Source organism: Echiichthys vipera (assembly GCF_963691815.1).
Source record: "Echiichthys vipera genome assembly, chromosome: 9".
Classification (NCBI taxonomy): domain Eukaryota; kingdom Metazoa; phylum Chordata; class Actinopteri; order Perciformes; family Trachinidae; genus Echiichthys; species Echiichthys vipera.
In genome coordinates this window covers 1,476,463-1,491,879 of record NC_139834.1, presented here as the reverse complement: position 1 = coordinate 1,491,879, position 15,417 = coordinate 1,476,463, and the positions used below count along the sequence as shown (strand labels likewise).

At 43.5% G+C, this 15,417-nt stretch overlaps 1 protein-coding gene across 1 annotated transcript; it reads left to right on the top strand.

Moving 5' to 3' along the window:
- Positions 1-3,148: 3,148 nt before the first annotated feature.
- On the top strand, positions 3,149-11,271 carry gmeb2 (glucocorticoid modulatory element binding protein 2). The gene is made up of 10 exons (XM_083920805.1): positions 3,149-3,511; positions 4,736-4,898; positions 5,792-5,874; positions 6,791-6,915; positions 7,028-7,131; positions 8,043-8,200; positions 8,331-8,399; positions 8,500-8,637; positions 9,454-9,576; positions 9,681-11,271. Exons 2-10 carry the CDS (start codon positions 4,762-4,764, stop codon positions 10,280-10,282), a joined length of 1,539 nt encoding a protein of 512 aa, XP_083776931.1. The 5' UTR covers positions 3,149-3,511; positions 4,736-4,761; the 3' UTR covers positions 10,283-11,271.
- Positions 11,272-15,417: the final 4,146 nt, after the last annotated feature.

The window sequence follows — 15,417 nt, the reverse complement described above, 5'->3', positions numbered from 1 at the left end:
TGGAGCCGCCATCTTGGCCCGGTCGCCCGCTCCACTCAGTGTAAGGACAGGACACGGTTCAGCGTATTTTAATATTCACAGTGGGATTAACAGTAATAGAATATTCTGATATATGATATATGTGATGTATGATAGGTGTTTTGCAAACACTATAAATATAAACACAACAAGAGAAATCATTTATAGAGTATTAATAGGCTGTATTTCATACATGAATACATAAATCTCTCTCTCACTCACTCTCTCTCTTTCTCTCTCTCACACACACACACACACACACACACACACACACACACACACACACACAAACACACGCAAGCACACACACACACACACACACACACTCAGAGAAAATTAAAATACATATAAATCAAGAGTATCAATACAATTAGGTCAGAGAGAGAGATGACATTTTGGACACATCTAAATACAAGTCAAACAGACACACTTTCATTTAAAGCACTAAAAAAACCAAGAGCCGAACCCTATATGTTTATAAATATTCAGAAATGATCCATGCTCTGCCAGTCGCATAGTTGTGGTAGTGGAGAGGAGAGGGAGGGTCCACATTTGAGCGAGTGTGTGTGGTATAAAAATATATATAAAATTTTGTTAAATCGATCATTTTCACACTGTTTTGTTCTTGCACAGTTACCAATTTGAGTGTAGCTCTAATTGGTAAAGAAAGTGATGTTGTAGGAGTACTTTGTATAGTATCTAAAATGACTGTGTCCTTTGTTTTTAGGCAAGGTCTAATTATGTGAATGTCTTCTTTATTACATATTTTAATGATGTAGTAATTGTATTTAATGTGCAAACAAAAACACGGGGCATAGTTCAGTAATATCCATTTTAAATTATACAAACCATTTAAGATTTTTCCTTAGTTAAATAAATGTATGATTTTTTCTTTTCAGACTGTTTCAACTTCTGTGGTACAACTGAACTAAAAAAGCGTGGACTCATCAGTTCTGCTTTACAAACATGTGACGTTCGTCCTGCTTTAAGTGGAGATGTGGAGAACCAAGTAAAAATGTATGGAACATTTTGTTCAGCTGTGAGAATATCGGGCACAGAGTGGAAATACATGTTCACGCTTGCCTCGTAAATCTCTAATTCATTCTTTATAATAAACCCCACATCATGTTGCTCCTGTTTGATGAAACAGTTTAACAGCAAAGGATATTGGTCAGATTCTGTCACTTCTCCTTTGATAGTCTAAACTTAAAAAAAAAAGTGACATGAAAAACGATCTCATAATTCATGTCAATGTCATGTTCAATATTTAAAAAAACAAAACTGAGAATATCTGAGGTGACCTGAGATGAACTGTCTCTGAAGTGTCTTCCTCTCATGAAACCACAGCACATCCTCCGCTGACCTACTGCTGGAAATGTGAAATCCATTTACACTAGACCACATGTACGACAACCCCTCTCCTCCCTGCTTCTCCTTTCATATCTACACAGGCACACACACACACACACACACACACACACACACACACAGGCTTGCACACACACATCTGGCCGGGGGTAAATTAACTAAGATTCCCACAGAGGCTAATCTCCACGCCTCTACTGTGACAAGATAATAATAATAAAATAAGGGACAGCAGCTCCTCTGGCAGCTAAATATTTATCTACCTGCCACAGCCTGAGGGAGTCACTATAACATTCAAAAATGCATGGATTTATGTATAATTGTTTAAAATTGTACTGTACCGTACTGATTATGAATTGTAATATTGTAATATTAGATTAGAGCAGGAATACGCTGCACAGGGCTCTGGCATCTTGTTCCTTCTGCTGCTCAACTCATAGGCTCAACGAGTCACTCATAGAACTTATCTGGGAGAAGGACCGATCCAAGATGGCGGCCGCATTTCTCGCGGCCCAACGTTCGATGCGGCATCTACTCTTTATATCTATGCGGTAAACAAGTGCTAATGGGGGATGTTTGTCACAGTATCTGGCAACCCTGTGAGTAAAGAAGAAGAAGAAGAACCGGAAGCACATTCTCCCATTCACTCCAGTACATCCGGGGAAGAAGAAGAAGAAGGAGACGCCGGTCTGTATTTATTTCTGTATTTATTTATTCATTTCTGTATGCATTTATTTATTTGTGTATTTATTTATTTATGTTTACATTCATTCTTTTGTATTTATTTATTTATTTCTGTATACGTTTATTTTTTTGATTTATGTATTTATGTATTCATTCATTAAGCCTATTTCTGTATTTATTTATTTACGTATACATTTGTTTATTTCTGTATTTATTTATTTATTTATTTATTAAGTCTATTTCTGTATTTATTTATTCATGTTTACATTTGTTTATTTTTGTATACACTTATTTATTTATGTCTGTATTTATTTTTGTATGCATTTATTTTTATTTCTGTATTTCTTAGTCCATATGTTGATGAGGAAGTAGTTCCTGTTTATTTTTATCTTTATTATTTATTATTTCTGTATTTATATATTTCTGTATTTCTTAGTCGATTTGTTAATGAGGTAGAAGGTTTATTTATATCTGTATTATTTATTCTTTCTGTATTTATTTATTCAAGTCAGTTTTATTGTCAAAAATTGCAATATGCATGACATACAAAATGCAAAAAATGAAATTACAGTCCTCTCAGAGTAGGGAGGGAGTTGAGTCTCCTGACTGCCTGGTGGCAGAAACTGACTTTTTATTCATGTATACATTTGTTTATTTCTGTATTTATTTATTTCTGTATTTATTTATTTCTGTATTTCTTAGTCCATATGTTAATGAGGAAGAAGGTTTATTTATATCTTTATTATTTATTATTCTCTGTGTTTATGTCACTAGTGTAATACCCGCTGTTGCCGCACACTCCCGTCCAGCAGGGGGCGCTGTGACGCTGAACGCCGCTGTGAGATCCTCCAAACCCTCAGAGGAAGAGCGGGTAACGACCACAGGATAATGGAGCACTGTGAAGACAAATATACTCCACGACTATTCCCTAAATCTTCATAATAATAATAATAATAATAATAATAATAATGTGCTTGAATATGACGGAGAGCCTGGATCCACGAACTCCGCTCTCCCTTTAACGTTAGCTTACAGAAGTAAACAAAGCTAACGTTAGCTTACAGAAATAAACAAAGCTAACGTTAGCTTACAGAGATAAACAAAGCTAACGTTAGCTTACAGAAGTAAACAAAGCTAACGTTAGCTTACAGAAATAAACAAAGCTAACGTTAGCTTACAGAAATAAACAAAGCTAACGTTAGCTTACAGAAATAAACAAAGCTAACGTTAGCTTACAGAAATAAACAAAGCTAGCGTTAGCTTACAGAGATAAACAAAGCTAACGTTAGCTTACAGAAATAAACAAAGCTAACGTTAGCTTACAGAGATAAACAAAGCTAACGTTAGCTTTAGCAACCGTCCCTTCGGTTAGCTAACACGTTACCGACCCCAGACGAGCATCATTATCAACTAAAGGCTGCTTTTCTTTAACAAGTCTGAACAGGTGAGAGTTAATTCATGTTTTAAATGTTGTGTGTCCGTGTTACGTGGTAAGAGTTGTTGAAAAAGCTCTGAATGTAATTTAAACACAATATATTTGATTAATGGTTCTCAAGCTGTGGTTCTGAAGCTAATGTGAGCCGGGACGTTTTTGGTTCAGAGGCGTAAAAAACCTCAAACATGACCAGTTACAGTCACTTTGATATTCAACATTCACTTGTTACTGGACCCCAAACTTCCCTTTCCCGGGCCACATTAACCAGCTCTAACTGGGGGATCCTGAGGCGTTCCCAGGCCAGTGTGGAGATCTAATCTCTCCACCTGGTCCTGGGTCTTCCCCGAGGCCTCCTCCCAGCTGGACGTGCCTGGAACACCTCCCTAGGGAGGCGCCCAGGGTTCATCCTTACCAGATGATCCTGAACCACCTCAACTGGCTCCTTTCAACACAAAGGAGCAGCGGCTCTACTCCGAGTTCCTCACGGATGCTGAACTTCTCCCCCTCTCTCTAAGGGAGACTCCAGCCACCAAGAATAAAGTCTAAATCTGTTTTTGTTTCTTGAAAGTTTTCAGAAATGAACCAAAACTGCACCGCCCCTTTGCAGCCCAGCTGTGATAGGTAGCAACATTTCTACAGCCACTGCTGTAATTTAACATCGGTCTTAATGGTGGAGCCGGATATTTTCTGAGGCGGTACAGCATCACGTACAAAGTTTGAGAACCACTGGATTCAGACGTTCTCCAGCAGCCAGAGAGAGTCTGCATTCATGTGGCCTCACATGCAAATACACACAAGACTGATGGGAAGTTTGCCTTCACGACAACGACTGTCACCATTGAAGGCGATCATCGTAGCTTCAGTTACAGCAACCTCTACTGGTGAAATGCAAGACTGAAGTTGACTTGAAGGTTGAATCTGCAGAATGAGCAGAACAGCTCCATCAAGTGTCTCAAGATCATAGTGGCAACAACAAAAAATAAGTCCAGCAGTGGGGTTGCCAGGTTGGTCAGACCCGGCCCAGTAGCTCCAGGAGACCGGAGTCTGTTTGAGCCTGTTTGAACCCGTCCCCTCCAGAAAATCACAGCATCAAAACAAGGATTAGAGGAGTCTGACTGACAGTTAGCGTTAGCATTAGCCGGAGAAACGTTGCCTTTGGGGCCACCTTAATGACTCAGTGTTATAAAATGATATATTGATAAGAACGTTTTCCCCTCTCTGCTCTCATGCTAGTCGCTGTGAAGCGTCATCTGTCCGCCATGGCTTCGTCAGAGGTCAACATGCACGAAATCAGTGAGGTTGTGATCGTCACCATACCCGGGGGCGAGGACCTTCCCTCTGTGGTGGAGGAGGATAAAGCGGTGCTGGTGACTGCAGAGCTGACCCCTGAGCCAGGGTAACATACACACACACACACACACACACACACACACTGTGCACACAGCTGTTTCTATACCTCCCTGTTTCCGTTCAGCAGCAACATGCGGTCTGAGTGATCCGAACACAAGTGCACGGATCTAACTACAGGTGAAAACACTCAGGACGCACTGAGATCCATGTCAAAAACCACATTCAGAGGAGGTTCATGCGTCCACATTCAGAAAGTATGTGTATGTGACTCTGTCCACATTAGGGACCACCTACTCAACTGACGCCCCCTTGCTCAGCCCTGTTGTCACGATAACAACTTTTACTGGGCGATAAATTCTCCCAGAAATGAAGAGGAAGAGGAAGAGAGAGGGCTCAGCCGTTGATATTGACAGACAGAGCAGCTTTGAAATGGATAAACACATTTATTTCCTACAAATTCTTCACAATAAAAGACCACCTGTGTGTTATTATTCAAATGCTTTTATTTTGAAGCAGTGAAATCAGGAAATGGGGCTTCATCTGCATAACCAAGCCCCGCCCACAGCGTCTTTTCACGCTCCTGTAATAATGATCTATGAGAGAGAAGAGTAACAAGTGAAATTCACACACAACAAAACTAAACCAAAGTTTAAATATGTAGGTTATCTTTATGGTAAACAGAAATGATGAACGTGGTGATTTACAAACAGAAGTGGAATCAGATCAGCGGTCAGTGAAGACGCACGAGGAGACGCCTGCGGCTGCCGGGTGTGAACAGACGGACTGAGAGCTGTCCACTGGTGATGGGATCACGCAGAGCGGACGTGCCTACGAACAGGAAACCGGGCCTTTAGTGATCATCAGCAACAGGATGAGAGTTCTGAGGAGACTGTCCCCGCTGCAATAAAACATTGTGTGGTTCTTCATCTGATTTTCCAGGGACGACATCCTCACAGAAGCACCCGAGGTCGAAGCTGATACCAGCAGAACGGACTCACTGTCGAGGGAAGAGGCAGTCATTGGTAATGTGACCCGACTTTATTACAGTTTGTAACATGTGAAAGAAATGTGGTAGTTGATCAGAACGCCTGTCCATAACAAATGTTCCTGGGTGATTTATTGCCCCAGAAATGATTGCGATAAGCGGTAATATTGCCCTCCATGTCATGCTAGTTCAGGGGCGACATGGAGCTCTCGCATTAATGAGTTCGGAAGTGTGAATTCATTTCCGCTTTCATAACCTCTGGATCAGATTAGACAGGCGGCTTTCCTGCACTCACAGTGTTTACAAATGTATGAATTGAATTTAAAATGAATTTAATGAATTAATCATTCAGGGCGCCCTCCCACTGTGCCTCCTTGTCCCCCCCTCCAGGCCCGTTTGTACTCACACTACCTGGGCTCGTACAGGTGCGCACGCTCGTGCTCGTACACGTGCAAACGTGCTTTACTAAAGCCCACCTCTCCCAAACGGGCCGTGGACGGCAAGCGTGCCGCTCCTAGACGTGGTACGGTTGCACTCACACTGGTCAAAGGAACCAGACTTTAGCCGTGAAACGTGCTGGGGCACGGTACGGAGGCACAGTGGGAGTGTGCCCTAAGAGGAAATGAGGCGCAAAGTCTGACAGTATGGCGACTCCTGAAGGCGAGGACGGTTGGATCAAGTTGAGAGAACAGACCTGACGGAGACGCTACGTCTGTTTTTATACCGTCTATGGTCGATACGCAGAACTCACTCTGGTGGCATTTTTCCTTTTTCCCCCTGAAACTGCGATTTTCAAGGTCACGCTCGTCTGTTAGTCTGATTTTATTGTCACAGTAATGAAGAGTTTATAGAAAGTTGTATGTTTCAGTCGGTGCAGTCTTTCCAGTGTCTGTAAGTCAATTGACATAATAATCTTTATAGTGTTGTAAATACTCGTTTTCTTGTCTCTGCAGTGAAACTAAGTGAGGAGGTGGACGTGGAAGCTGACATCTTCTACCCCATCACCTGCGGAGACACCAAAGCCAACCTGGTCTGGAAGAAGTTTGTTTGTCCGGGGATTAATGTGAAATGTGTCCAGGTACGAACTTTCCTCTCGAAACAACAGAGAAAAGTGAAACATGACATTTTCTAACACATCTAAAGTGAAACTCTGGAGTAAAATCATCCCATTTTTTTGCCTCTGTGTTTAGTTCAATGAGCAGCTCATCAGCCCCAAGGAGTTTGTGTGTTTAGCGGGGAAATCCACTCTGAAGGACTGGAAGAGAGCAATCCGCCTCAACGGCACCATGCTCAGGTCTGGACTCATCCAATACACACAATACAACAGGGACTTTAACTTGGTTTGTTGTTCTTATTAGATACAAACTCCACAGCCTCATTTATGGAAAATTGAAGGAAAAGTTTCCAGCTTGAGACTTCACGGTCACATTAACCATCCAGAAGCATTGCAAGAATAAACCAAACAAAGAGCGTGTTAGGGCGCCCTCCCACTGTGCCTCCGTCCCGTGCCCCGTGCTTTAGGGTCCTTGTCCCCCCCTCCAGGCCCGTTTGTACTCACACTACCTGGGCCTCGGAGAATGCTTCTTGCTGCCTATACGTCATCACGCCGTAACACGTCACACGCATTGATGACGTCATGGCGATGCGTGGCTTTGTTTCCAGATCTTTCCGTAGACCTCGGAGTTTTTGTGCGTCTTGTCGACTGTTTTTGAATCTTTTCATCGACCAAATCTGCAGTAAACACTCCACCTCCGCATCACACCAACGTGAACCTTTCACCGCCATTGTTTGAAATGTCCGTGCATAGCCCCTCCTTCTTTTTTCTACGTCCCAACAGGCGCACAGGAAATGACCTCAGAGCCGCCGTAGGCTTCGTGCTCGTACACGTGCAAACGTGCTTTACTAAAGCCCACCTCTCCCAAACGGGCCGTGGACGGCAAGCGTGCCGCTCCTAGACGTGGTACGGTTGCACTCACACTGGTCAAAGGAACCAGACTTTAGCCGTGAAACGTGCTGGGGCACGGGACGGAGGCACAGTGGAAGTGCGCCCTAAGTGCAGTCTTTAAAAAAACATTCACACATTTCTTTTTCCAGGAAAGATCAAAGTGATGCATAAACCTAAACTCTGAACCTTCCTCTCGGTGCCTCAGGATGGCGCTGTTACATCACACATGGCGGTCAGTAAACTGTGCCTTCATTTCACAGGAAGATCATGGACTCAGGTGAGCTGGACTTCTACCAGCACGCAAAGGTCTGCTCCAACACGTGCCGCAGCACCAAGATCGATCTGGTGGGTTCCAAAGTGTCCGTCAGCGGTGATCAGGCTGCCGAGCTGGTTCCTGCCACGCCCTCATCAGCTGACCGTAAGTGCCACAGCCTCAGCCGTCACTCTAGTTCAGGGCTCGTTCTGATCTCACTTCCTTCTTTATTCGCCTTATTGAAGTGAATCATCTCTGAACATGAACTCCACGCTGTGCTTCTTTTGTGTTGTAGTGAACGGAGCCGCTGCCTCGTTCCCAGAGACCACGGAGGAAACTTCAGAGTGGGTCACAGCAATCGGAGGTGATCAGCGACCCGCGCACACACTCACCATCACGTGTTTGAGTGGGCTGTTGTTTTATTTATGATGTGTGTGTGTGTGTGTGTGTGTGTGTGTGTCCAGAGGACTCTGTGGCTTTCTGGCGTACGGTGAAGGATGCCGGGCTGCTGGAGGAGGTGGTGGAGGACTTCCAGAAAGAGCTGCAGGAGGTGCTGAGGGGGCTGCAAGAGAGAGCGTGTGACCCACCACTTCAGGTCAAAGGTTAGTACCACACACACACACACACACACACACACACACACACACACACACAGGCAGGTACCGAATACAACCAAAGCCCCACGGCCTGTTTTGACCTCGTTTTAACATCCGTCCTGAGGATGTGGGATTTCGGTCGCACTCCCACTGTGCCTCCGTCCCGTGCCCCAGCACGTTCCACGGCTAAAGTCTGGTTCCTTTGACCAGTGTGAGTGCAACCGTACCACGTCTAGGAGCGGCACGCTTGCCGTCCACGGCCCGTTTGGGAGAGGTGGGCTTTAGTAAAGCACGTTTGCACGTGTACGAGCACGAGCGTGCGCACGTGTACGAGCACGAGGCCTACGGCGGTTCTGAGGTCATTTCCTGTGCGCCTGTTGGGACGTAGAAAAAAGAAGGAGGGACCATGCGTGGACATTTCAAACAATGGCGGTGAAAGGTTCACGTTGGTGTGATGCGGAGGTGGAGTGTTTACTGCAGATTTGGTCGATGAAAAGATTCAAACACAGTCGACAAGACGCACAAAAACTCAGAGGTCTACGGAAAGATCTGGAAACAAAGCCACGCATCGCCATGACGTCATCAATGCGTGTGACGTGTTACGGCATGATGACGTATAGGCAGCAAGAAGCATTCTCCGAGGCCCAGGTAGTGTGAGTACAAACGGGCCTGGAGGGGGGGACAAGGACCCTAAAGCACGGGGCACGGGACGGAGGCACAGTGGGAGGGCGCCGTCTGCAGCAGAGCTCCCAACAGCTGGAAGCTTCCCCTTGTTTCCTGTTGAACACCGTCTTAAATGTGGGTTTCTGTTTGTTTTTTCAGATGCTGTGTTGCTCAACAACATAGTGCAGAACTTTGGGATGTTGGACCTAGTGAAGAAGGTTCTGGCGAGTCATAAGAGCCAGATGGACCGGTACAGAGAGCAGTACACCCGCAGCCTCGCCGGTCAGTACAAGAACCCTGAGCAGAGTCTTCGGACAGAGTTGTGCTTTTGGTTAATTCGAGTCTTTGTGCGTTTGTTGGTACTGATGCTGTGTCGTCTCCTGCAGCTCTGGAACAGCAGTGTGACGAGCACAGGAAGCGGGCTAAAGAGCTGAAGAGCAAATCCCAGCACCTCAACAACGTGCTGATGACCCTCACGCCTGTCCCCGCACCCCCCGCGCCAAAGCGCCCCCGGCTCACCCGCGCCGTCTCCGGCCCGGCCTCGGTCAACGCCGCTCCGGCCCAGATCACTCTGCCTCTCAACCAGCTCACCGGCCTGCCGCTGGGCAAGGTGCTGACCGTGGCAGGAGGCCCGGCCGGCGCCAACCTGGGCGGCTACACCTTCCTGACCTCCTCGCTCTCTGGCTCTGAGCTGGCGGGCGACGCCTCCAACCTGACCGTGCTGTCCACGGCGGCGGGTCAGGAGGGCACGGCCGGCGGCTCCTTCGTTAAGGTGGTCGGCCCTCAGTTCCAGCTGGTGACGCTGCCGGCCGCGCTGCAGAGCTTGGCCACCGCACAGAACGCCATCCAACAGCAGGTTGGCAGCGTCAGCGTGATGGACGCCACGGCTACCGCTGCAGACGATTCACCGGAGGAAAGCCAGGCCGACGGCGAGGACGAGAGTCAGCCAGAGCAGGTGAAAGAGGAGGACGGGGAGCAGCAGCAGTGAGAAGCAGGACGGCTGCTCCCTCCCCCGTCTCACAGCTGCTAATTGCCTTCATTTCAGTATTTTGGACCCGTCCCCGGGATTTTGACTTTTACAGATCGTTTCACACGTGAGGTGCGTTTCCATCAGGCTCAAAGACCCCGAATGAGGCCGGTCCATCTCGCTGAAACGCCCCTAATTTGCATGTGTGTCGCTCGAGCGGCCGTTTGTTTCCCCTGTGGGAGAGCAGGGCCAACAAACAGCCGCTCAGACCCCTGAGAGAAGCCTGTTTGATTGGATGTAGCTCTCAGGGGGATGTGACGTGTGGTCGAACAGACGCCACGACAACACGGGGAAGTAGAGTCGACACTTTTATCCAGTGGAGAAGAAGAAGAACAAAGAAAATGATCCGTGCACGAGCAAATGAGTGCTGCAGCGGCCCGGTTGGATTCTGACCTGTGGTCCAATGCTGCATGCTCCCACACACACACACACACACACACACACACACACACACACACACACACACACACACACACACACCGTACTGCAGCAGGGTGACAGCCTGTCTGTCAACACACACTTTCCAGCGCCTCAAATCTTTAAGGTGGACTGTTTTCTCTCATGTTCCTTGTTCATAAGCTGACGTTGTGAATCACACGTCCACCTTAAATCAGAATGACACTATTCTGTGTTTCTTGCTTTGAGGAAGAACGGTGCTCCGCTGTGTCACTGATCAGCTGTGTCACTGATCCGCTGTGTCACTGATCAGCTGTGTCACTGATCAGCTGCGTCACTGATCAGCTGTGTCACTGATCAGCTGATCACCGGTGATCCAAACCCGTTCAGAGTGATGCGACACCTCCAGAGTCTCTAAATCCCTCTGGGGCCTTTTCTTTAATGGAAACACGGCGAGTGAACGGCCAGTTTGAGGGCGTGGCCTAAAACTTCCAGAGCGACCACATGTGACCCTGATGGAAACACGCCTTAGGTGTGTGTGTGTGTCGGTAGTAACTTGACAGTAAATGTGTGTTTGTACCTAATATATTAACACAGCTGTTTCTGTGGGCTGTAAAAACAGTGTTGATGAGTTTGGTAATAAATGCTCTGTTTTCTAGAACATTGGTGTGTGTGTGTGTGTGTGTGTGTGTGTGTGTGTGTGTGTGTGTGTGTGTGTGTGTGTGTGTGTGTGTGTGTGTGTGTGTGTGTGTGTGTGTGTGTGTGTGTGTGTGTGTGTGTGTGTGTGTGTGTGTGTGTGTGTGTGTGTGTGTGTGTGTGTGTGTGTGTGTGTGTGTGTGTGTGTGTGTGTGTGTCACATTAATCAGCTCTAACTGGGGGATCCTGAGGCGTTCCCAGGCCAGTGTGGAGATCTAATCTCTCCACCTGGTCCTGGGTCTTCCCCGAGGCCTCCTCCCAGCTGGACGTGCCTGGAACGTGCCTGGTACCAGTTCTTTGCCACTTGCACTAACATGAAGTTCTGACTCTTATTTTGCACATGAAGCAAATTCCGATAATAAAAAACTCCCCGTGATGAAAATGAATCAGATCAATGAAACCTAAGTGTGAGTCGTGCTCATCAGCTCGGCTGCAAACCTGAGCTGTGCTTTTGTTAAAAGGCTGCTCCACCATCAGCACCAAGAGCAGCACCACCTCCACCATCAGCACCACCAGAATCAGCACCACCAGCACCAAGAGCACCACCACCTCCACCAGCACCAGCTCCACCATCAGCACCACCAGAATCAGCACCACCAGCATCAGCAGAACCAGCACCAGCACCAAGAGCACCACCACCTCCACCAGCACCAGCTCCACCATCAGCACCACCAGAATCAGCAGAACCATCACCAGCACCAAGAGCAGCACCACCTCCACCAGCAACACCTCCACCATCAGCACCACCAGAATCAGCAGAACCAGCACCAAGAGCAGCACCACCTCCACCATCAGCACCAACAGCAACAGCTCCAGCACCATCAACACAAGCACCTCCACCAGCACCACCTCCACAATCAGCACCACCAGCATCAGCACCATCAGCACCAGCACCAAGCGCACCACCAGAATCAGCAGAACCATCACCAGCACCAAGAGCAGCACCTCCTCCACCACCACCAGCAGCAGCATCATCACCACAACCAGCACCTCCACCTCCTCCACCACCAGCACCACCACTACCACGACCACCAACAGCACCAACAGCAACAGCTCCAGCACCATCACCACCAACGCCACTACCAGCAGCACCACCACTACCAGCAGCAGAACCAGCACCTCCAACATCAGCACCACCAACACCACCAGCAGCACCACGACCAGCACCACCACCTCCACCAGCAGCACCAAGCGCACCACCACCTCCTCCACCACCAGCACCTCCACCACCACCACCTCCACCAGAACCAGCACCGGGGCTTTCCCCTACATTTCCTCCACCAGATGGAGACACCACAACCTCCTCCTCCACCACCACCTCCACCACCTCCACCAGAACCAGCACCAGGACCTTACACCTTCACACTTCCTCCACCAGATGGAGACACCACCTCCCTGCCACGTTCCTCTGTCGCCTGCTGTTCAAACTGAATCTGAAGCTTCAGAGTTCAACATTTGTTTTTTCTTCATCTCCAGAAAAACGGCTTCTAAGATTATTTTAATATAATTTTATTTACAGTCTCAAATCATAACAGCAGTGATCTCAGGACACTTTACAGAGCAGGTAGAGACCACACTCACTAACTCTGTGACTTATTTCCCCCGTAGAGTCACAGTGGAGACGGAAATTTGATTGTTTTTGCATCTGGAGAAAGTAAATAATGAACCAAATGAGTCTTTTATTGATATATTTTTTATTTAGTGAGAGAAGAAGAAGAATTCCTTTATTTGTCCTATGAAATTCAATTTTCACTCTATTATTAATCATGTTACACACACACACACACACACACAGGCCCGAAACACACACAGATGCACACACAGGACCTATAAACATGCAAGTAATGGAGAGATGTCAGAGCGAGGGGGCTGCCAGTGACCAGCGCCCCGAGCAGTTGGGGGTTCGGTGCCTTGCTCAACAGCACCTCAGCAGTGCCCAGGAGATGAACTGGCACCTCTCCAGCCACCAGTCCACACTCCACGCAGGGACTCGAACCAGCGACCCTCCTGTTTCCAGCCAAGTCACCTACGGACTGAGCTTCTGCCGCAACGTGACGGGGGACAAATAGAGAGGACGTAAAGTGCAGATGACAGGATATGATGTAAAGATAGTGTGTGTGTGTGTGTGTGTGTGTGCGTGCGTGCGTGCGTGTGTGTGTGTGTGTGTGCGTGTGTGTGTGCGTGCATGTGTGTGTGTGTGTGGCACAGGATGAGTATTTATAAACACAATACGGCATAAAAAGATGATTTAATACAAATAAATGAGAGAAAAGTCTTAATCTCAGTTTGACAAATAACGATTTATATCAATAAATCCTCATTTATTAAACTGTTATATTAATAAATCATCATTTATTTAACTGTTATATTAATAAATCATCATTTTAATAACTGTTATATTAATAAATCATCATTTTTATAACTGTTATATTAATAAATCATCATTTTAATAACTGTTATATTAATAAATCATCATTTTAATAACTGTTATATTAATAAATCATCATTTTAATAACTGTTATATTAATAAATCATAATTTATTTAACTGTTATATTAATAAATCATCATTTTAATAACTGTTATATTAATAAATCATCATTTATTTAACTGTTATATTCATAAATCATCGTTTTAATAACTGTTATATTAATAAATCATCATTTATTGAACTGTTATATTAATAAATCATCATTTTAATAACTGTTATATTAATAAATCATCATTTATTTAACTGTTATATTAATAAATCATCATTAATTTAACTGTTATATTAATAAATCATCATTTATTTAACTGTTATATTAATAAATCACCATTTATTTAACTGTTATATTAATAAATCATCATTTTAATAACTGTTATATTAATAAATCACCATTTTAATAACTGTTATATTAATAAATCATCATTTATTTAACTGTTATATTAATAAATCATCATTAATTTAACTGTTATATTAATAAATCATCATTTATTTAACTGTTATATTAATAAATCACCATTTATTTCACTGTTATATTAATAAATCATCATTTTAATAACTGTTATATTAATAAATCACCATTTTAATAACTGTTATATTAATAAATCATTTATTTCACTGTTATATTAATAAATCATAATTTATTTAACTGTTATATTAATAAATCATCATTTATTTAACTGTTATATTAATAAATCATCATTTTAATAACTGTTATATTAATAAATCATAATTTATTTAACTGTTATATTAATAAATCATCATTTTAATAACTGTTATATTAACAAATCATCGTTTTAATAACTGTTATATTAATAAATCATCATTTATTTAACTGTTATATTAATAAATCATCATTTATTTAACTGTTATATTAATAAATCATCATTTTAATAACTGTTATATTAATAAATCATCATTTATTTAACTGTTATATTAATAAATCATCATTTTAATAACTGTTATATTAATAAATCAACATTTATTTAACTGTTATATTAATAAATCATCATTTATTTAACTGTTATATTAATAAATCATCATTTTAATAACTGTTATATTAACAAATCATCGTTTTAATAACTGTTATATTAATAAATCATCATTTATTGAACTGTTATATTAATAAATCATCATTTTAATAACTGTTATATTAATAAATCATCCTTTATTTAACTGTTATATTAATAAATCATCATTTTAATAACTGTTATATTAATAAATCATCATTTATTTAACTGTTATATTAATAAATCATCATTTATTTCACTGTTATATTAATAAATCATTATTTTAATAGCTGTTATATTAATAAATCAGCATTTTAATAACTGTTATATTAATAAATCATCATTTTAATAACTGTTATATTAATAAATCAGCATTTTAATAACTGTTATATTAATAAATCATCATTTTAATAACTGTTATATTAATAAATCATCATTTTAATAACTGTTATATTAATAAATCATTATTTTAATAACTGTTATATCATATTTTTTTTAGGTTTTTTTTTAT

Excerpts from the sequence above, each read along its gene's own strand:
- gmeb2 (XM_083920805.1), top strand. The coding sequence starts at position 4,762 with ATGGCTTCGTCAGAGGTCAACATGCACGAAATCAGTGAGGTTGTGATC. Across the intron at positions 8,201-8,330 it reads CACGCCCTCATCAGCTGACC|TGAACGGAGCCGCTGCCTCG; the intron begins GTAAGTGCCACA and ends TTTGTGTTGTAG. Across the intron at positions 8,638-9,453 it reads CCCACCACTTCAGGTCAAAG|ATGCTGTGTTGCTCAACAAC; the intron begins GTTAGTACCACA and ends TTGTTTTTTCAG.